Source organism: Carassius gibelio, chromosome B16 (assembly GCF_023724105.1).
Source record: "Carassius gibelio isolate Cgi1373 ecotype wild population from Czech Republic chromosome B16, carGib1.2-hapl.c, whole genome shotgun sequence".
Taxonomy (NCBI): domain Eukaryota; kingdom Metazoa; phylum Chordata; class Actinopteri; order Cypriniformes; family Cyprinidae; genus Carassius; species Carassius gibelio.
In genome coordinates, this window is record NC_068411.1 from 10,287,149 (window position 1) to 10,309,788 (window position 22,640).

At 43.2% G+C, this 22,640-nt stretch overlaps 1 protein-coding gene across 2 annotated transcripts in view; it reads right to left on the reverse strand.

Annotated features, from left to right (window-relative positions):
* Positions 1 to 22,640, reverse strand: part of cdkal1 (CDK5 regulatory subunit associated protein 1-like 1) — a 186,017-nt gene that overhangs the window by 51,066 nt on the left and 112,311 nt on the right. For both annotated transcript variants that reach the window (XM_052579496.1, XM_052579497.1), the window contains exons 10-11: positions 20,068 to 20,213; positions 1,225 to 1,405 (exon numbers count right to left, since the gene is read on the reverse strand). In XM_052579496.1, coding sequence (XP_052435456.1) covers positions 1,225 to 1,405; positions 20,068 to 20,213 — 327 coding nt within the window. The remainder of the gene's footprint in view (positions 1 to 1,224; positions 1,406 to 20,067; positions 20,214 to 22,640) is intronic.

The window sequence follows — 22,640 nt, forward strand, 5'->3', positions numbered from 1 at the left end:
ATCGCTGTAGATGAAGTGACCCCAACTAAGCAAGCCAGAGGCGACAGCGGCAAGGAACCGAAACTCCATCGGTGACAGAATGGAGAAAAAAACCTTGGGAGAAACCAGGCTCAGTTGGGGGTCAGTTCTCCTCTGACCAGACGAAACCAGTCGTTCAATTCCAGGCTGCAGTGAATGATTCTAACTCCCTATAACCAGTGTGAAAACATGAACCCCAATTTTAATGTCTTTTCATTGTCTTTCTGTCCACTATAGTAAATACATTAAGATCCCCTTAATTGTTTTAAATCTTTATATCTCGGTCAAATCTGTTGCTCTTACACAACCCATCGAGATCACTCCGATCATCTGATCAGAGGCGGGCTAGGGCAAGACTTAAAATGAGACGGGCTTCAGCATTTTCTGTGCTGCCCCTAAACTGTGCATGACACATATCACATCTGTTAAAACACTGTCAGATTTTAAGGCTTAGTTAAAACTCACTTAGTGCATTACAGAGATTCATGAAATCACTTTCAATTATTTTGCTGTTTTGCTTAGAATGTTGTTCTATGTTTTAATGTGAAGCACTTTGTTTAACTAGGAGTTGTTTTAAACCGTGCTCTAGAAATAAACAGACATTGAGGATAAATCTGACACAGGACACAGGCGTTTGTGTCTCCAAAAACACCATGATGGATTCCATTAGAGCTCATCTATAAAAGAAACAAGCCGGACGTTTGAGGACAGATGATTTTATATCATGTAAAAACATATACTGCTATTATCATGAACGGTAAGATATGACACACCCCGACTAAAGCTTGCTTCATCGAATACAGTATGAACGGCTAAATGAGAAGTTAATACAAGTGTAAGATTTCAAAAGAAAATAAACAAATATGAATCTTAGAGTTTTTAGTAGTGCTGGGCAACGATAAAAAATTGTATTTGCAATGAACTCCCATTATTGTCTGCAATAAAATGCAATTAATCACATTGTTATGCACAAAACTAATAAAGAATTCAAAAGCAGTGTATTGAGCTCCCTTTTTTTTTTTAAAGTAGGCCTACTGCTTTATGAACAAAAGTGTGATAACATTTGTTTGCAAACACTTTCAATAAATAAGGGGCTTTTTACAGCTGTGTTCCTTTTTATATTTCTTGTAGCCTAAATCTCAACTTATAACATTAATGTATTTTTAATGTGCTTTTAATTCCTAATAAATCTGCTTGTCGTCTCACCACGTGCGCTGGAACCTGCTCCATCTTGGCCGCTGGAGTCCCAGGCCGAGGGTAGAACTGGTTGATGAAGAGGCTGGGGAAGCGGTACTGTCTCACCAGCTCCATCGTCTGCTCAAAGTCCTCGTCCGTCTCTCCTGGGAAACCACAGATGATGTCTGTGGCGATAGTGATGCCAGGAACCCTACCACACAAGAGACACCGTGTGATGAGGATATAAACATGAGAAGCGTTGTGTAAAACACATCTTTCAGCACTTGAGTAGCCTCATGAGGACAATCCTATACACCGTGTGGAGCAGTGTGAAAACGGTGTGTGCAACACAACACAGTGACTGCAGCTAGTGAATGTGATCGTGCTCTCACACATCTCCTCAACCATCGACCACCGGCCACCGGTCTGATTACATTAGGAGCTCTGCAAAGGAATCCATTCATTGATTTCCTCGTGCACTGATCTTTAACCAACAGAAAAATCAATCAATCTGGAAGCTGGCTTTCAAGTAAGCAGCTCTTATTGACAGGAAGTTCAGTATGGTCAGTACTAGACTCAAACATCATGTGGCAACTTTAGAAAACATGGCTGACATTCATCAGCTAATAACGTGCATGAATCCTGAAGACGAAGAGGTCAGATGATCTGAAACATTATGGAAAGTTATAAACATTTAATAAAATAAATCTAGAGAAACAGACTGAAGATGCTGAAACTAACGTACAGCATGTGTGTTCTCACTCTTGAGCTTGATGACCTGTGGTCTTGATCTGGAGGAAATGACTAAAATTATTGTGCCATCAATGAAACTTAACCTCTGTATTTTCTGATATCTGTTAGATCTTCTTTCCTCGTGATATTACTGAAAGCCACGCTCTCGCCTCCACTCATATATTTATCGACACTTATTCCACCATAATGCTCATTCTTCACTGCATTACGATTCTCTTTATATTTCTGGCAGATGACCGTTCAAGCGTTGTCCTTAATATTCACGATGACCTGTATGCATTAATGAGTTTCTGATGGACATGGAGGGATCCAGGTGAAACTACTCGACCCAGAGCCGATATGATGGAAGACGGTCAGTTCTGGGATGTGTGACCAACAGGGAGTCGGAGCCAAAGGAGCAGTGTGGAAAACATATAACACAATTTGACTGAGAATTAAAAAAAAAAGAACAGAACAAACAGAATAGCAGCAAAACCAATAAAGTAACGGTCTCATATTGAACACTTGTGCACTCGAGGATGCCTTCATGTGACATCCTGAGACCAGTTAAAGGCATTTTCTCATCTACTTCTTTCACCCATGGGACACAAAGATCAAGCTTTTTTGTAGAATTCACTTGTTATTTCTATCATATGAATGAGTGGAGACTTTCAGGCAGAGCTTTCAAGCTTAAAAATAACACAGACGCATCATGAAGCTATCAGGTGTGGACACCTACATCTATTTCCCAAGAAGAACCAGACGCAGAGACGGCACTGAGACATTCAAAATGAACAGAAGAAAAACAATTAAGCAGCAAGATTTTTGGCAAGTCACTGTTCTTGATATGACACATTTTGGGCATTAGGTCCATTAGGTTCTGGTCCACTACTGGAACAAGTGCACACGGCCCTTCCTTAAGAAATAATTCTGTGTTAGTTTGGAACATAACTGATCTCAGGATGACACAACAGCATATTAGAAGTGCATTAGAGGAACCACACACTTCACAACTCCTCATCTTCCAGTCTGGAGTGAAGAAGCCTTGAAAGCTCATCAGCAAGTGCACTGAGAGCCAGCGCGATGGACTACTTCCCTCCAAATCCATTATGTTTCCCAGCTCTTCAGCCTCTCCATCCGTCTGTGGAGAAAAACAGGCTAAAGAAAAGAAGAAAGCCAGTGACTGAATTGGATCCTCTCTAAAGCGAGCAGACTCTTTCGGCGTCTGCTATCCCACAATGCTTGCCTGTGTGTGCTGGCAGATGGAGGTCCTTTGATGCTTTGTTGGCTTGTTGGACATGATTGCACTCCACTCTGTTTTTGGGCTTATTAGAAAGCATGGAAAGCCCCCGGGGTCACGGTCACAGCACACAGCAGCTCCCGTCCCTTACATTCAGGCTGTGTAGTCAGTTACAGCCAAGCGAACGCCCCAGACCTGAACTACAAAACACTGACATGAAAGGCCGAGGTCTCGACCTGGAGCAGATCCAGAAGTGCAAATGTTGCAAAGCAGTTAATGAGATGCACTGAAGGAATATAAACAGCAGCCGCCACAGGAACTGCTTTCACAATGACCATCCTAGACGCTGGAACAGTACATGTTGGCAAACAAACAGGGTCTTGTTTGTTAATCAGCCACCCAATCAGAAACACACACACCAACCCAGCAGACCCTGACTGTTTGGCCATTTCATGTGAACCATGGCGCCAAAAGAGAATGGGGACATTTAATTGCAAACAAAGTAGTGCGAGTGACAAGTGCCACATTGTCTGAGGCTATGTGAGCATTAACGAGCCTCTAAATGTCCAAAGGCCACACAAAACAAATGAGAAGTGCACAAATAATGGCTTTAGCACATGACAAAGGGCACATTTCGCAGGAAGGAGAAATGCAGCCAAGCAACCCCAGAAACAGAAACCTGACTCTCGGCCGAATCAAATGAAAATAAACTGCGACCTGAGACTCACTCTCTGGTGCTCGGTCTCGAACTCTGCTCCAGAACGAACGGTAATAGGAGCTTCATGAAGCCCAGAGAGGTCCCGCTATGGGTTCTGGGGTCAAGGTTTGGTGGATGGGTAAAACAGTTTCTCCTGTATCCCTCAGCACATCAATCTCTTGTGCCAGAACCTTCTGGCCCCTGTTTCTGCAGTGGATCCTATTACGGTCTGGCATGAAGATGGAAGAAGCTCGTCCTCGTGGCTGGAGCACCATTATCCTGGGTCAATGGCAGGTCTTGCAAGAATAGATCAAGTAAGCTTTCTCAAAAACACTGCATGTCCTCCTACATTGTGCTTGTGTATTGAGAGCAGTGAGGAATCTAATGGTACTCTTTCATACTCGAATGAGCTGAGCTTGGGCAGCACCAGCAGATCCCCACAGAAAGCTCCTGTGCATCAGACTAATGAAGGCTGATCTGCTCATGTCACTCCTGACAGCGTGACAAAAAGGGCTTCACGGTATGTCTAGAATTCAATCATAATGCAATTAAGGAATACTTATATATGAAAACAGTAAATGCAAACAACACCATCTCAGTCAAATACTACATTTATTTTATGGCCTTACAGTCCAGCCTTTCATACATTTTTTTCAATAATGCAATTCAATAATAAATCTTGAGATAATGTGTGATGAGACCGAGCTCATCTAAGAGCAAACACTGCCCTTCACTTCCTGTGTGTGTTTACTCTTTACTTCTACCTGCACTTAAACCTGCTGCAGAACGTTTCCCAGCGGGGCTTAAATCTATTTAATTAAAAGCTACTGGATATCATCAAACTTTGAATTAGATTGGCAAGTGTGGGGCTAGGCTTTATGAAAAGAATTGACTCTCTGCAGTGAATTATTCTACTTTCTTTGTTTGTGGAGGCTCTGAAGGTGTGGGCCGGCGTGAAATCCTTCTCCCGGCGTGAAGCTGCTTTCAGAGCGGTGTATTTACACAACAGATGTACGCGAACACTCGCGGTGAAATGAAGACGCAAACAACTCTGCTAGAACAAAAGCAGCAGGGATAAGAGGAGACGAGGCAATCTGTGAAGGTAAACATGCCCTCCTTCCTGCTCCCCATCAGTGCCCCGGGCCCTGGTCTCTGGAGCGGAGCGGAGGGAGATGTGGAGCACTGATGTGGGTGTGATCCGCCTAAAGAACCTCCTCAGAGAAGGAGAACACCATCCAATTCACAGGAACTAAACCTTTTCATTTCAGTCTCCAGGTAACAGAGTTATTCAATATTTGACTCAAGTTTAGTTCGGTTTTATTTTTAGCTGATTCCTGAACAATGTTCTTTTCTACAGCTCCACTAATCAGACAACGTGATGGACGAGAGTTTAACTACTGGAGCTCATTTAAACAGCCCTAATGCCAGTATAAAAAGGTCTTGACCTCACACCTGATGAGTCTCCTGGACACACACTAACCAGCTGTAGCAAGAGTAGAGACACTCGGCACACTCCAAATAAACTGATTTAACTGGAGATTTATATATTTATAAGATAGTTATTTAATAATAATAATTAATAATTAATACATTTAATTTCTCAGTAAAAACAGCAGCTTGATATGGTTGTGGTATTTTAAAACATTCAAAACTTGTAGCTTTTTAAGGGCATATTCCCGCCCCGTCTCCAGAGGAGGGTAGTGAGGTCATCTCTCTGCACTGCATACATACACCTAATAACAGCTGATAGAAGAAGCACGACCGAGCGAGAGAACCGGTGTTCAGCCGTACATATGGGAAGACAAACACACTGAAAGAGAGACGAAACACTACAGAGCTAATAAAGAGCGGCGATGGTCATTTAACCCTTGTGCATTGTTCAAATTCACTGGCCTTTCGTTATGTTCGGGATGAAAACATCCACTCAATTAAACTGCTGTAAAAGTGTCAGATTCATATTTTTTCTCAATTCATTTTGCATAAATCTGTTAATCAACTTCAGTCCTGATCAAAACTACCAAATGTTTTTTTTTAAATCCAAGATTTTAACTCTTTAACTGCCAAGTTCATAAATGATGTCATTTAAAACACACATAATTACTTTTTTTAATATAAAAGTAATTGTGGCTGGATTTTTTTTTTTTTTTAGTCTTTATAACAGTCTTGGGCATATCAAAGATTAGTAGCAACATTAGCTTTTTGATGCATTTTTTGTTTTTGTGCAGCATTAGATTTAATTTTTTCTCCCTCATTTGTTGTTGGTGGCTGTTTTTGCCCCATTGACTTCCATTATAATGACATTTTTTGAATGCAAAGGCATGACACCATATAATCATGCATTCTTCATTGTTTGTGGTTTTCCCTGTTGGGAAGAGGTAAAATTTGTTATTTTTACAGTTGATCACTAGGTGGGACCATTAATCCTTTGGATAGGCCTGTGGAAAAAAAGCTTAGTTTCTGACTTGTATATGAAGCTATATGGAGTATAACAGCATGTTATATTGTAGCACTGAGGGCTTCACATGCACTGCTCCAGAGATCCATCCAGAAAGCTCTCTGTACAGCACACACTCGGCTCCAGCGTCACACAGAGCAGAAGCAGCGGTCTACACACACACTAATGCAGACAGAACTCTCTCTAAATAAACTCTGAACGAGACTTTATCTGAGCAACACACAGACAGTAAAGCTCACGTCAAGCGCATTTCAATTTAACCCTAACGTTCATACACGCACACACACACACAGAGACACACACGATTGCACACATGCTCAAACACACACACACGCACACACACACACGCACGCACGCACACGCACGCACACACACGCACGCACACACACGCACGCACACACACAGACACAGACACACACACAGACACACACACACACAGACACACACACACGCTCACACACACTCTCTCACACACACACACACGCACACACACACACGGAGCGCTGAAGGTGTGTGTAGCAGCGCTGCGGTCTGCTCTCCTCCCCAGCCGTGTGGTCTGTTTCTCTCGGGGGGGGCAGACTCTTCTAATTAAAGCAGCACATTGAGCTGTCTGTGTGTCACCTGCTGGCCTCACTTCTGCGCTTTCACTCCACACTCTTTTACACTCATGGAAAGTGACCTTCACTGGTGTTCACACACTTCATGGAGCGCATACGTGTCGTGTTTGTTCTTTCTCTCCTGCGGTCACTGAGCCCAGGGTCACATTCTCACATCTCAACTCTCCAACATGGGGAACATCTTGAAGCTCGTCTGAAAGCACACGGTTTGATCAGCGCTGAATTCACAGAGGCTGGCTTTCAGGCGCACGGTGGAAAATTCCCTCAAAAGAGCTGCATCAAAGTGTGTGAGTGTTAGGAGAGAAAACTCATTCACAAATGAAGGAAGCAGAACAGATGCCAGGCCGCTCGGCTCCTCAGACTGTTAAAGGAAGCTTCTCTGAACAGTCCTACTAGTTCCTGGTGCTCGTTCTGCTCCGGTGAAGGCATGATGTGTCCTCTGCTCTTCTACTGACAGCACGTGTGACACATCTCTGTTTCCGGTCATATTTCCCTCCTGTTGTCAGGGATCAGCAGAAGAGTGTTCACTGATGTATTTTCCAGAAAGATGTGTGAAGGACAGACTCGTGCCTGAGTAGCAATGACTATAAAAGTAAATGATAGTTGAAAAAATCTGAGGATGCAAAGGTCACTAACTACATTAAAAACACAGAATATTGAATGAAATAATGAAGTTTCCCCTTCAAGGACATCTGATTGCTTTCCAAAAAATGATCATAAGCAGCACACTACACAGCAAGTCTTTTCACCGTACCATGATGCATCTGTCTGATGCTTTTAAAAGCTAGAGCTGGAAATATTTCAAAGGTCAATCCAAGTCATGTAGATTAGACGTGTGCTCAAGCCCTCAGTTTCTCAGAGAAGCAGCTGCTGAAAACATCCGTCCCTGGACTTCACCATCAGCCCACAAAACAATCACCCGCTCAAAGCAATCAGTTTACCATTTCACTGGAGCGGTGCAAGCTTCATTAGCCCAGGCTCTGGGGTCCTAATATATACTTTCAATTAGCTGAGCGTCGAGAGAGCCACCATTAACCCCTGCTATCACTGCGTTTAGCCCGGGCAGCTCATCGGCCTCCGCAAGCGACCGGACGGGTCAGTCATGTGGAACAGAGTGCTCTGGATCTCTCTCTTTGAGTGTACTGAGAGCTGCACAGAGGAGGCAGAGGATCACTGCAGAGTGTACAGGACTCAGACACGTCGGACGGACGGAGAGCGTACAGAAACACTTCATTCATCTGATCAGACAGAGTCTCTCACAGCTCATACTGAACACAGCCAGGAGAATCACTGTCTTCAGCTCTTCTCAGGACACTGAGCTTTAAACATCAGGTGTCCAGTGTAAAGTCTCCATCATCCTAACTTTGAGTCCTAAGCACCGAGACTCTTTCCTTGGATTGGTTTCTCCTGATGAAGCTCCACATGTGAGTGCCACTGGCCTGACTGAAAAGCAATGCAGATCATTTCTGAGAGTACACCACTGATTTATTCATCATTACGCCGGACATAAGCTGTCTTTTTTCACACAGGCTCTGATCAGAGCACCTGATCTCCAGCACGACCCAGGGGCCAAACAACTCATGACACACTTCTGATCAGCATTACAAACACAGGACATTTCAGCTCTAAAGAGAGCTCAGAAGGCTCAGAAACACACACACACTCTCTCACACACACAAGCGAGACTCTAGGGTTCACAGCGGAGTGAGTCTGTGTTTTGTAGCTGGATCATGAGATGATCGGAGGTCAGCTGTGTAGCAGAAATGTTAGGTCTTCACTCCCAAAATACAAGAAACACAAGCAGAGACTAATGCAAACAGTCTCAATATTTAATCTTTTACTGGAATTTATGAAAATGTGAATAACATGCAGCAGAATATGACACAATTTAAGCTATTCCACACAAACATGAGAAACTGTTTAACTGAACTTGACTGCATGATCACATTACATCAAGAGCTCAGAAGGAGCCTGAGATACAGGGTCCACTGATGACCAGTGTGATGTCATCATTAGACACGTCACAGCTCAACGGACAAGCTGCAATAACCCGTGTAAGACGACATCATCATTATCTTTCGTTCTTTACGAGCTGAAGGTTGAAGCAGGCTTAGAATAAGATCTGACTCTGGTTCAGACACAACACCAGCTTTATTCTCCATCAGATTCCCAGCTATAGCTGTGTCATACTGATGTGTACGATGAGGCCAAATCACTCTTAGTTCCTCCTCACACAACACCACAGTGCTCTCGTCACAACCTGATTCAGCAGTAACAGACATCTAGACTGATCTAGAACGTATGTGGGGTTTGCTTGTGCAGAAATGTGCATTCAGCGCAGATCCTCTCTACTACCAAACCACTGATGATTTGTGTTCTGAGCTGCAGACCACAGAGACGAGATCCACACACACCTGTGTCTTCCAGAGATCAGTCCTGGAGCGCAGAACGCCTGCTAACACGAAAGAGTGCACAAACACAGTCAGATCCATCCCTGGAGATCCAGTTTCCAGACTGAGGCTCAGTGTAACTGAATGTTGCTGGAGGCCTTTTTGGATCATCTGAGGCATGAGAAAAACAATCATCGTTCCGCAAATGGATTTACACTTTAAACACACACACACACACACACGCTCCAGTGACACACCTGAACACACATGCAGAAGTGTTTAAGTGCTCACACTCTGAATCCTCACAGGAGCGCTCATCAACACGCCGTCTCACCGGTGTCTCCTTCCTCTGTAAAACAGACCTGTGTTTGCTTCTCTCTCTGCCCTGCAGGTGCTCCACACTCGAATCCTCCGTGACTTCATGAACTCCTCAGGCTTCGTGAAAACAGATCCAGGTTCAAACGCCTCTCGTCCTCAAACTTCACGCTCTAATGTCAGCGCTTTAAACGGAGAGGAGATTTGAGCACACGTTCTCACTCGCTGATTAAAGTGTTTTACTGCATGACAGGGAAAGTTAGACGTCTGCATAGTGTGGAACCATTAACCTTACAATAACAGAAGTCATGGGTTTGGATATCACTTAGGTCTCTGACAGACGGACACATCTAGGTGAGACTGGTAACCTGTCATAAATAAACTGATGGTCACACTACAACTGCAGACGCCAGACACGCCAGACACGACCTGGAGCAGAGCGTCTCACACGGATCCAGTGAATCTGATCAATATCATCTCTCTGGTGTGACCGGTCCGTCCTGAATCAATGCCATGCAGGTGTTGGGCTGATACAGAGGAACAACATTCAGGAACACAACTGCTCTGTTGGAGGCTCTTAGTAGTATATCAACTAGATATCCATGAGCACAACTGGATATCGGGTTTAATTTCTGAGGTCTGAGGGGAAAATAAATAGACAATTTGATCATTTCTGTACTTTTCTAGGATTTTTCCCAATCTTGTTACACGTGTGATATTCCCTACAAACAAACAAAACCAGTTGTACACACGGTCTGTTTGCTTTAAACACACAGAATAATCTGAATAATCAAAACTCGCTCTCTAGTGATCTCTGCGACCTTCCCAATCAGACAGAATCGACTGACCCGTGGACCCACAGAAATCACACGCACAGAGGGAAATTATACATCACCTACATTTGCAAGCATGATGGAATAAATGCAAATGGAGTAAAAAGCAAAGCCTGTCTGTAAATATGAAATCATTAAATTCATCTTCAGCATAGGCTGGCTTTCAATTACTGCAGGATATTTCCCAGGGGCTGGTGCTGAATCTCCTGTGCTCCGTCTGATCCTTCTCTCTGCCACCGCAGCAGATTCCTGCTCCAACACAAGAACACTTCCAGAAACACCCCGAGGAAGAGGAAGAGCAGTGTGGGACGCAGATCTTCCCACAGGACGTGATTAGCTGTGTGTGCTTCCTCCAGACCTCTCCACCTGCTGCCTCATCTGTGTGCAGCGGGGTCACCGTAACCTGAATTAGATGCAGGAGATGAGCTTCTACGTGACCCCGCATCTCCCCCGGCAGGAGCCGAGCGTGGGGACCAGAGGAATGGACACGGGTCCCCGGGGCCACGGCACAGAGAGGCCTACCAGTATGAAATGTAAATGAAATGTCAATTTGGTTTATCATTGAACTTTACAGTAATTCGACCTCAGGTCCAAAGGCCACAGGAAAAGAAATGCTAACAGTGACTCACAGAGGAGCAGAGTGAGACCTTAATTAAATCATGTAAAGATGACGGAGAGAGTTTGAGAGAGATCACTTGACGGGTAACTGGAGTTTCCTGAGCACTTTTCATGCTAAATGACCCAACTTCAGTTGGAATCAGGACTGAAGCATTCATGAAATAAACCAGCAGTAAGTTAGTGTTTTTAGCTCCTGAGACAAAGCGAACTGTAAAGATGTGCTAGCACTGACTCATTCCACCGCTTCTCCACTTGAGCTCGACACATCACGGTTAGGAACCGTTCTCAGCCTGGAGTTATCTCTCTATGAAATAAAACTGCAGACCGACAGAGTTACCCCAAATGCTGTCCCAACTAGTCAAACTGCTGTCTGAACAAATAGTTTATTACTGAAATGTTAAGGCTTTGAGAGCTCCCAGCATGCACTGCAGGATGAATGAATTATGCAGTTGCTGTCTTATTGTTTTGTTGACCTCATTTAAAGATAGTTTTGTCATTATGTTAGTTATATGTTGTGCTCTGATGTAATCACATTTGTTGATAGCCACGGTTCTTGAGGTTAGTGTGTCCAGTATCGAGGCCTAGAGTATGTTCAACCACTTATATCTGTAACCTGGATATCTTATTGTATATAACATTTCTAGAAAACAAAGATAGCATTGTCTATATATGAAACATAACACGTTTGTATTAGGAGCTCTGTCATCACCTTTAACACATCACGTATTTCAGATATTTTTCTTCAGAGTCATGAAAGCACATCCAATGTCAGCAATTCTGAACATGCAAAACAATTCACAGGCAAACTCTGTCTTCTCCATGCCTGCGATACACAACCTGGAGTTCTCATGTGATATTCATTATGAACTGAATAAAGCAGACGACTCAAAAGATGTGTTGACTTCTCACTGATCTGAAAGCTTTTAGTCAGGATGAAACGGCCGAACACACACGTGTCCCTCTGCGCTCAGGGAATGAAAGGGCTGTGAAGGAGGTCACAGCTCTGTGTGTCTTTTGCATACTGCTGTTTACTCACCTGTGCTCATGAAGCATGTGTGACACCTGGGATCCAGTTTCACCGTTGTTCTGACACGCTAAAAGCAAGAAAGACCTCAATAACAGCCGTTAGACTTCACTCTCTCTGAGAGGAGTCTCATCTGCTCCATATGTTGCTCACCACATGCTTTCAATAACGAAACAGACACAAAGAAAACACTCCACCATAGACCCAGTATCTGATATGTTTGTCTTATTAGGCTGCCTGGACTTTTAAAATAGGCCAGTGTCAGAAACGCACATAGTTCTTATTCCGTTGCATGTCACAGCATCCTGAACGATCTCTTCCTCTCAGCTGTAGTTAATCCAACCGTTATGAAAACCGTGCTGATGAACTCCGACCCTGCACTGCATTTCTGAAGATCAGCTCTGCTTATTTAAGCTACATAAACCTGCATGAAACCTCGGTTTTCATTTAATTCACAAACATCTCGTTGCAGAACGGATAAAAGGAGATGTGGCCCAATTACACACATTTACATAAGCAGCTATTTGCTCTGAGGGTTTTTTCCATGTAATTTCATACAGCTGTTTAGATGTTAACTTAATCAGACGCTTTGTTGTCAGAAAATACCCGCTATTCAAACAACAGAATACAAACAGGTGGAGACCGCGGTCCTTTGTCATTATAAGACCAGGCAGAGAACAGAGACAAGTACAGGTCCAAGTAACCATGCTTTGATGATGGGCAATTACATTTTCAGTTTAATTCATTATGCCACATTAGTTGACTGATATCTTATGTCCTTTATACAGACGTTTAAATCTTTACAGATTTGTCCTCTGAAGATGGATTTCTTGTAGTAAACGCATCCAGAACTGCGGTCACATCTGCAGACTCATGTAATACGCTCGCACGCTTCAACGATCATCTCAATCACTGTTTTCAACTCACTGTTATAGTTTAGTTTAATGTGTAATCTACTTACTAACCAATAAAATAAACTTTAAATTACAGTGAGGTGCAGCTCCCTCACAGTTAACTTTAATGTTCTTAGTTAATGTGTGTGAGTAACTTGTATTTGCGTCTAGACGTTTGTTTCTTTTTGAACTCATTAGCTACAGTTCAAAGGAATTTCCTCAACAGTTCAGTCTGTGACGTGACAGACACAGCAGCAAACAAACAAACTCAACCACTAGTAAAGAATAATCAACTTCAATCTCAAACTACAGCAGGTCCAATGATAGAGCCTTGAGGCACACCAAGATAAAGCAAACCATTCAAACAAATCAGAAGTAAATAAGGTTTTCTCTGGTATAGCTCAGTGCACTTGACAGGTCCAGTGAAGGTCCAGCAGTCATCATCACTGTGGGCATCTCTGACCATCAGGTCTGTTCCAGCATCGCACAATCCTTTCTGAGCTAAACTGATCAATGAAAGTGAAGTAGTAGCTGTAGGCTTCATTACTGTCCACAGACATAGTTAATGAAACATTATTTATCTACAACCTTTTATTTTCCAGGCCCACATTTGCTGAACTTGCTGGGACACGGATGTGTGAAGACGTCTAGTGAACTCTCTCATGTAAACACACCGAGATCAATGTCAAAACTCTCTTCCTAAACAACTGCTGAAGGCTGTGTATGATCCGCTATATCAACGTCCCTTAATGATTTAGTTTTGGTGTTTCATGAGCCTGTCAATGTTTATATGTACAATACACACGTATATGTCCAGGTGACCTATGAGACGAATGACAGGTGGAGAGAATCACATTAACTATCAACCATCTGCTAATAACACACACAATACTGACTGCTTTCACTCTCAACACTACATCTATTAGCCATGTGATGACAATCCAGTTAAATTTATCCTTCAGTGGCTGTCATTAAGAAACAGTCTTATACGTCATTTCTAGAGTACAGATGTCTTCTGTATGGACAGGTTTGGTTCTATTTCTAGAAAGATCACATACTCCAGTGTCAGTGGGTATAAACAGCTCAATACATTACAATGAAATGACTCTGAGACAGAGATAACACACATCAAGTTATTCCAGTTACCAATGACAGAAGACACCAGTACAACAGTAGGACAAGTAACCTGAGGAAATGTAGAAGAGGGAGAAACTGTCAAAGCAGAGTGTGATTTTAGCATCACTAGCGTCACTAAAGTGAACTGCAAACATTTCTTGATCACACTTCCTGTTTGCCGTTTCCTGTGCCCAATGAGTCAATGATAATGTGTCGGTCTGCTCAAGACAAGGGTCAAATCTGCTTCTACAGAAACCAGAGGAAGCTATATTGTCAATGTGTCACTCCTCTGCGTCACATTAGAAGTGACTATATTACAACAACCTCTTATTGTTTCATATTCTGGCAGATGTTTATCAGTGTGTTTGTGTTCTGGAGGCTCTCGATCAGTGTGTGTCCCGACTGATATCTGTGATGTCATATTCCAGTCGCTGACAGACATCATTGTCCAGGTGTATGACTGACCTCCTCAGCACAAACAGATCTCTGTTTTAAAGCAGATATCGTCAGCATACGGAGAGATGATCACTGGGACGTGAACAATAGAATAAGAGGGACATGGAAGTCCCTTTAACCTGCAAGCTGCGTACATTTTGAAGTAATCATTCCTCAGTCACACAGCCTGTTTTATTAAGTTAGGAGGTATAACACACAGCTAAAGTGTGGAAATTAACCTGCGTTCTTCAACAGATAGCATAGAAATGGGACTTCATGAGCCACACACGCATCACTCTTCTTTGAGAACCCTAGAAATAGCTCACCTAAAGCTGTCCGTCCACATTATGGCAGGTAAACAAAGTATTTCAACAGAACTAATGACACACATCTGCTGTAGAAGAGACAGTTCCCCGTCCTGCTCATGTTTCATCCCCTGGGGAAACAAACTCCCGCCCCACACCCGACACACCTAGAACCGGTTCCAGATCACAGCTCTCGCTCAGGCAGTAAACAGAGCGGTGCGTGACAGAGCGGTGCTACGAGCCACCAGCCATGTCTTATACAACAGTGTGAGTCAGCATCTGACAAAACACAATGACTCATATCAAACAGATGAAGGAGGCGAGAGGCGGAGACACTCTAATCCAGCCGGAATCAGAGCGGAGGAGGCGGGATCCGGCGCGGGACAAACAAGATTCAGGACACAAACAGCATGAGTCAGAGCGGCGTGTGAGCGGCGTGTGTGTCAGACAGCGGGAAACCCCGCCAAACAGAGGAGAGACAGCGCCAAAACTACCCCTGCTCCATCTCTCCTCACAGACCCTGATCCCAGCAGCGTAAGAGGAACATTCACCTGCCCTCGGTTTCACTGCACTTACAGAAACACACACACACACACACACAGCTCAACTTACATCAGCAAAGGCAGCACAAACTCTGTCCCTACACACACAAAAACATGTTTGATTCCAGGGGGGAAAACAGAAAAGCAAAACACAAAATGCTAACAGACAGCTGTGATGACAAAATCCAAAAGAGAATAAGATCTAAAATGTATGAATTACACACACACACATACTGTAAACACAAGTTTTAAAGTGGTTATATGTATTTTTAAAACTATGTTTGTAGCAGTCATGTTAAACAATTAATTGCAATTAATCGTATCCAAAATAAAAGATGTGTGTGTGTGTGTGTACTGTGTATATTTATTATGTATATATAAAAACATGCATAAAGTATATATTTTAAATATATAATATAAATGTATATATTTATTGTTATTGTTATATAAATACATTATACAAATATAAATATATTTAATATACGAAAAAAAAAAAATCTTAAATATATACATGCATATGTTTGAATATACATATCTACAATCTCTTGATTAAGATAGAGTCTTCAGCACAAAAACAGACGAACACTGCTTTAGCTCTTATTCTGTCCACACAGCAGAAGCTGAGGATACGGCCGGCTGTTATAACAGACAGACTTCAGGAAGAAGAGACTGTGTTACGTGTGATCAAGCAGAGAACCAGCGCTTAAACATCAACTGACTTCAGTACTGAGAAACATCATGACTAACTACAGATACATCATCGCCTGCAGACGCAGTGCTCACACACACACGCACACACACACACACGCACTCACACACACACACACACACACACACACACTCACACGCACACACAGACTCACACACACACTCAAACACACACACACACACACAGAGACGCGCGCACACACACATACTCACACACACTCAAACACACACACCACACGCTCACACACACACACACACACCACACTCAAACACACACACCACACGCTCACACACACACACTCACTCACACAGAGCAGTTAAAGAGTGAGGACCATCAGTAGCACAGACTCATGTTTTACACAGATATGATCCTAATGAAGTGCTTTGAACGGCTAGTCATGCACCACATCAAGTCAGCATATCGGTCCAACCGCTCGACCGATGATGCCATCTCCACTACCCTCCACTCAGCACTCACACATCTGGACAAAAAGGACTCATATGTCAGAATGCTGTTCATTGACTTCAGTTCAGCATTCAACACAATCATCCCTCAACAGCTCATTTACAAACTGATCCAGCTGGGGCTCAACAATTCGCATGTTTGTCGCATTCGTAAATTGCTGTAGACTTCAGGAGAGCACACACTCAGCACGTTCCTCTGACCATCAACGGTGCGACTGTGGAGAGAGTGAGCAGCACCAAGTTCCTGGGTGTGCACATCACAGAGGACCTCTCCTGGACTGAAAACACCGCAGCACTGGCCAAGAAACCACAACAGTGTCTCTACTTCCTCTGCAAACTGAGGAGAGCCAGAGCCCCACCCCCCACCATGTACACCTTCTACAGAGTCACCATAGAGATTATCCTGTAGAGCTGCACCACTGTGTGGTATGGCGCCTGCAACGCGTCCTGCCTAAAGACTCTGCAACGCATAGTGAGAGCAGCTGAGAAGATCGTTGGTGTCTCTCTCCCCTTCCTCCAGGACATTTATGGAACACGTCTCACTCACAAAGCCCTCTGCATCACAGGTGATCCCACCCACCCATCACACAGCTTCTTCAGCCTGCTGCCATCAGGGAGGAGACTGCAGAGTCTCCAGGCCAGGACCAGCAGACTGAAGGACAGCTTCATCCACCAGGCTGTCAGGAAGCTGAACTCCCTCCTGAACTTGCCCCCCCTCCCCTCTTCTGCCCCAGGCACCACTGAACTATGACCCCCCCCCCACTAATAAACGATGACATGCACCAGTCACTTTGTGCAGCATTGGTCTACTCACTACCTCATTCTCCATGGAACTGACATCATTCCACTACCTCATCAGTCAGTTAAATAAAATAACTGCTCTTGAGCCCTTTGCCACTTTAATCAGACTTAATAAGCTTTTGTTTTTGCACTAAATAATCTTTTATCTGCACTGTTGTTCACTTCATTGATCTGCGCTGCTTTATTTATCTAAATTTTTTAATTTTATTATGTCTTTTTTTTTACATTCCCTTATTGTATAGTTGTATCTACATTTTATATTTTGATCTAGATTTTTAGGCTTTAATGTTAATGTTATCTGTGTGCACCGGGGGTCTGAGAGTAACGCAATTTCGATTCTCTGTATGTGTGTACTGTACATGTGGAAGAATTGACAATAAAGCAGACTTGAACTTGAAATTGACGGATCAAAGTGATGTCACAGAAGTATTGAGGTAACACCAGACTCCTCCTAACCTTCAACCCCAGGGTTCATGTTCATTGGTAAACTAAAAGAGAGACTCTCCACATCCAGAGAGAATTGAAAACTAATAAATATCAATCTTAAAATCATAAAACAAGTTGTAAAATAAGTTGTGCCTTTAAAACCAGTGTAATCAGTAACAAGAACAGACTGAAGCCTGGCACTGTCTGAAGCGCTCCTGCTGAACAGATACGACACTATCAGCGCTTCTCAACACTGATCCTCAGCCAAACTCAGACATTTACAGGATGTAGAGCAGGTTTATCAGGATAAAAGCTGTGTGGTCAATCACGTGTGAAGCAGACCGAGATCTGAGTGATTTTACAATGTAAGATCCATCACAGTTACAGCCCTTTAAATCACAGACACGTGCTTCAAGACGCTTCCAGATGGCCACACTGGGGTCAGAGGTCACCAGCCTCCTGCTTGAGGTGAGAGAAACTTCTGAGAAGAGCTGTGGAGAGAGGAGTGTCAGCTGGACGTGAGGATTTCTAAGACATCAGTCATCAGTCTTTCAGGAGATCTTCCACTGTCCTCCACCCAGATCCTGACACATGCACACTCCTTCAGGACTTCTCTAAAACACACACGCGCTCTTCTGAGGGTCGGCTTCACACACGGACCTCTAGAGATCTCCACAGATATAAGTGTGCAGATCATCTTCACACTGAGCGATGCAGATGTGTGTTCTTCACGAGATGATGCTCATGTCCTGAGCTTCACAGTAAATAACATCTGATAACTGCAGAGGAAGTCCATGTTCTCAAGATACTGTAAATAAATGAGCTATTAGGATCAATGACTTCTGCTGGTGGGCTTCAGAGACCCTCAGAAACACCTTTAATGAGTTCTCTGTGATATCACTGGAGCAGCTCGCTCAGCCGGGAGAGTCCACTTACTGCTCATTATCAGACGCTAGCGTCATTAGCCCTGTTCTCCAGACTGCAGAGAAGGTGACTGTAATAGCTCAGGCTTTCACTCGCAGAGGTTTAAACAGCTCTCAGGCCGCCGGAGATGATGACTTCAGATTGGGGAAATTGCATTATAATGGATCATATCTTGGAGAGTTCGGAGGAAGCAGATTTGTGGTATTTGTTGGCACATGGGTGTGAAAGAGAAGTTAGCAGGAGTTTGAGCCGCAGTGCTGCAAACCTTCTCCATCGCAGCACACATGAGGATCTTAACCAGCATATCCTGTGCTTCAGCTTCTCATCAGTCCTAGAAGAGCTGGACGATTCATCCAAAAGATTTCAGAACTGAACTTCAGAACCCCTCTGTGACGTGATGTTCCCATGTGGGTTATTTCGTTATTTAACCCATACTACCACGTGTATAGTGTTATGTGTCTCACACATGAGTGGAGCACTAACAGAGAGAGTTTAACTCCTGCATGCAGCGGTGCTAGTCTGAGAACAGAAGATAATAAACACGGGGCAAGCGTTACGAGCTTTAGTTTACAGCGGAGTCTGTGTCCTGAGGATCTGTACCTCACAGTAACAGCGGGAAGGACAGTTCAACATGAACAATGCTACCTGTAAGGTTATGGTTTATTAAAGTCTACACCTACCCCAACCCTAACCCTACCCTTACAGTAATGCAAATACAGTAATAATGTGTTATACTCATATAGTCATTTTCAAACGATGTGTGCTTTGACTTCAGTTGTTTGAATATTCAATCAATAACCAGAAATAGTTTGTTTCCTTCACTTATTTTAAAATCACTAAGGTAAGAAATGCACTTTCATCAGAGAAACATCCCACCTTTAATAGCTGAGTATATTTACAGTACAAACCTAATGAACTATACTTAAAAAATAAAATAAAACAATGGTTCATTAATCTTAATTGAGGTCAAGTGTTCAATTAATGGAGGTTTTGATTTGATTTCAGCTCATATCTCCCAGCCCTGCGTCCCAGAGTCTTTCTCTCACAGTTTAACTGAAGAACTAGCGTTAGCAACTAGCAGTCGTACTCCCCAGAACAAAGACCAACACACCTTCCAGAACTGAATTCAAGTGATGAGCAGTCTCGAAGAGAGAGAGAAAAGACAGACAGATAGATAACTAACGTTTTAAGGCTAGTAAGTTTATTCAGCTGACCCACACACACACACTTTCTCAGTGGATCTAAGCAAGGCGACCTAATTCGATCCGGTTTCCTCACATGGACGAGGAACAGCAGCCTGAGCTGAAGTTAAACTGTGTTCATGATGATGTCCTCACCTGTCCTTCAGGAAGTCCACCACGCGTGTGAAGTCAGCGACGCAGTACTCTCTCTTCATGTCCATCAGCACACTGTCAGACGCAGACTGCACCGGCACATGGAGGAAGCTGTAGACCCTCGGGTGCTGCAGGACTCGACCCATCTCCTGAGGAACAACACAGGACATCCTTCTGAATGAGCAATCATTAATAATCATTAATGATCATGTGCTGTAATCATAAGCACTACATGGCAGCCAGTACACTCTTGTATCTTCTGTCTGAGCCTCCCATCACAGATATCTTTTACTAGCACTGGCAGAATAATCTTTGCTTTATTACAGTCAAGCAAAGAGGGCCTTGGAATAATAACATGATTATTAAATACAGTCTAAAGCAGAGAAGGTAGAAACCTAGCATACATTTGCATTCTAATAAGCTAAATCATTTTGCTTGTAAATGTCTCCATGTATCAGCTTACTTCAGGGAAAACCCATCATCTGACCAGTTATCATCCTGAAGACGGATCTAAACATCTCTGCTTAGGGGCACATGTGACTCTGGGCAAACATGTCTGTCCCTGGAGTACAGACACAACCTGGAGATACTAATATTCACTATATACCACATGTACAGCAGATTACAACTGTTGATGAAGGGTCAAGCAGTGTGTACATGTGTGTGTGTGTGTGTGTGTGTGTGAGTGTGTGTGTGTGTGTGTGTGTGTGTGTGTGTGTGTGAGTGAGTGTGGGTTTGTGTGTGCTCTGTATAATGACATGGGTATGACACAGGTATTACAAGGAGAGGGTTCTTATGAGGACATAACCCATGTCCCCATTTTTCAAAACACTTATAAATCATACAGAATGAGTTTTTTTGAGAAAGTAAAAATGCACAAAGTTTCCTGTGAGGGTTAGGGTTAGGTGTAGGGTTGGTGAAGGGCCATAGAATATACAGTTTCTACAGAATAAAAACCATTACACCTATGGGATGAACACACTTTACACAAAAACAACCGTGTGTGTGTGTGTGTGTGAGAGTGTGTGTAGGTTCAGAGTGTGTTAAGAGTGTGTCTGTCACATCAGGGGTTCAGAGTAACTCAATCTGAGTGCACGGGCGCAGGGTTATCGTTTCAGAGTTCATCTGTGAGTGCTCAGAGAAACAGTCACATCAAACACAACCCAGAAAAAACATCTACGCTACATTCTTGTGTTTTTGTTCTTGTGATGTGAGAACACAGAGTCTTTCATTTCACTTCCCCAAGAGAGGAAAGCTCCGAGCAGATCCAGGTCATCAGTAAAGGTCAGAGGAGCAGTGTGATGTGTGACAGATCTTTATCTGAAGAACAGAGATCAAGATGATAAATGACTGGGAAGCACATCTAAACTCTCCAAACAGAGAGCTGAACCACCAGACATCAGCAGAACACACCGAGACCCCCATCTACACCAACCCCACCGAACCTCACATCTGCATCATCATCATCATCATCATCTCACTGTGAGGAAGACCATGCCCCTCCGCAGCTGGACACCCCACACACACCAAAGCTCCTTTCACACTAGTGATGTGTCGTTTGTGAGTGAATCTTCTTTTTGAACAAATCTTTTAGGTGAACGAATCGTGATGAGCCAATAGCCTTCGAGTATGAGATCTAACGGAGCATGTGATTTGTTGAATGTAGTGAACGAATACGCCCTTCACTGAACGAGTTTCATACGAGTCTAAATTGTCTCTGGTCTGAACGAGATCTAGAGATAGCGTTCATAAACTAAATTACTGCACTGGTACACGTCGTTCGTGAATGAAATTAACTGGTACATAGCGTATGTCATTTGTGAGCAAAATGTATGAGAGTAAAGAGGGGTCAGTTGGCTATTTAACGTGTCAATCTAAAAAAAAAAAAAAAAAACAGAGCGCAGTTATAAGTTCTGTGCACATACGCTTGTTTTCATATTTAGCATACAGAACATAACTCCACGTTGAATCCCCGATTTATGAATGTGTATATAACAATTAAAGTGCTAATTAGGCAAGAAAACATTATGCTTTGTTCATCTGAACAACCTAGACTTTATATATTGAAAGCGATTATGCACACATTTTAATAAAGCCAGCTTTTGTTTTTGTCACAAGTGAACTTAACACAAAACACGTAAGACACTCTTTTTGGCCACCTGGTGGTATATTTTGTGTAATACAAAGAAATGGTCACTGAACGAATCAGTGAACGAATCTGAACTAATCATTTTTGTGAACGAACTGAAAATGAACAAATCTCTTGAAAGAATCGTAATTTCCACCACTATTTCACACTGCACATCAGACCCAGCAAATTGCAGGAACATTTCCGGGTCACCTTCTGTGTGAACACAAACAGGTCCCGGGATTGATTCCAGGACTGATCCCGGGTCAGGGACCTAGTAACATTGCCGGGTTCAGTCCCAGAACGAGCGCTGTGTGAACAAAAGCCAGAACTAATGCAGTAAAGAGTGTGTCATAGTGATGATGTGTGTAATCACGCGACTCTTTTACCAGGTGTTTTGAAGGAAGATCGCGAAAGATGTTCATGATGAAGAAATATGTGCAAACTG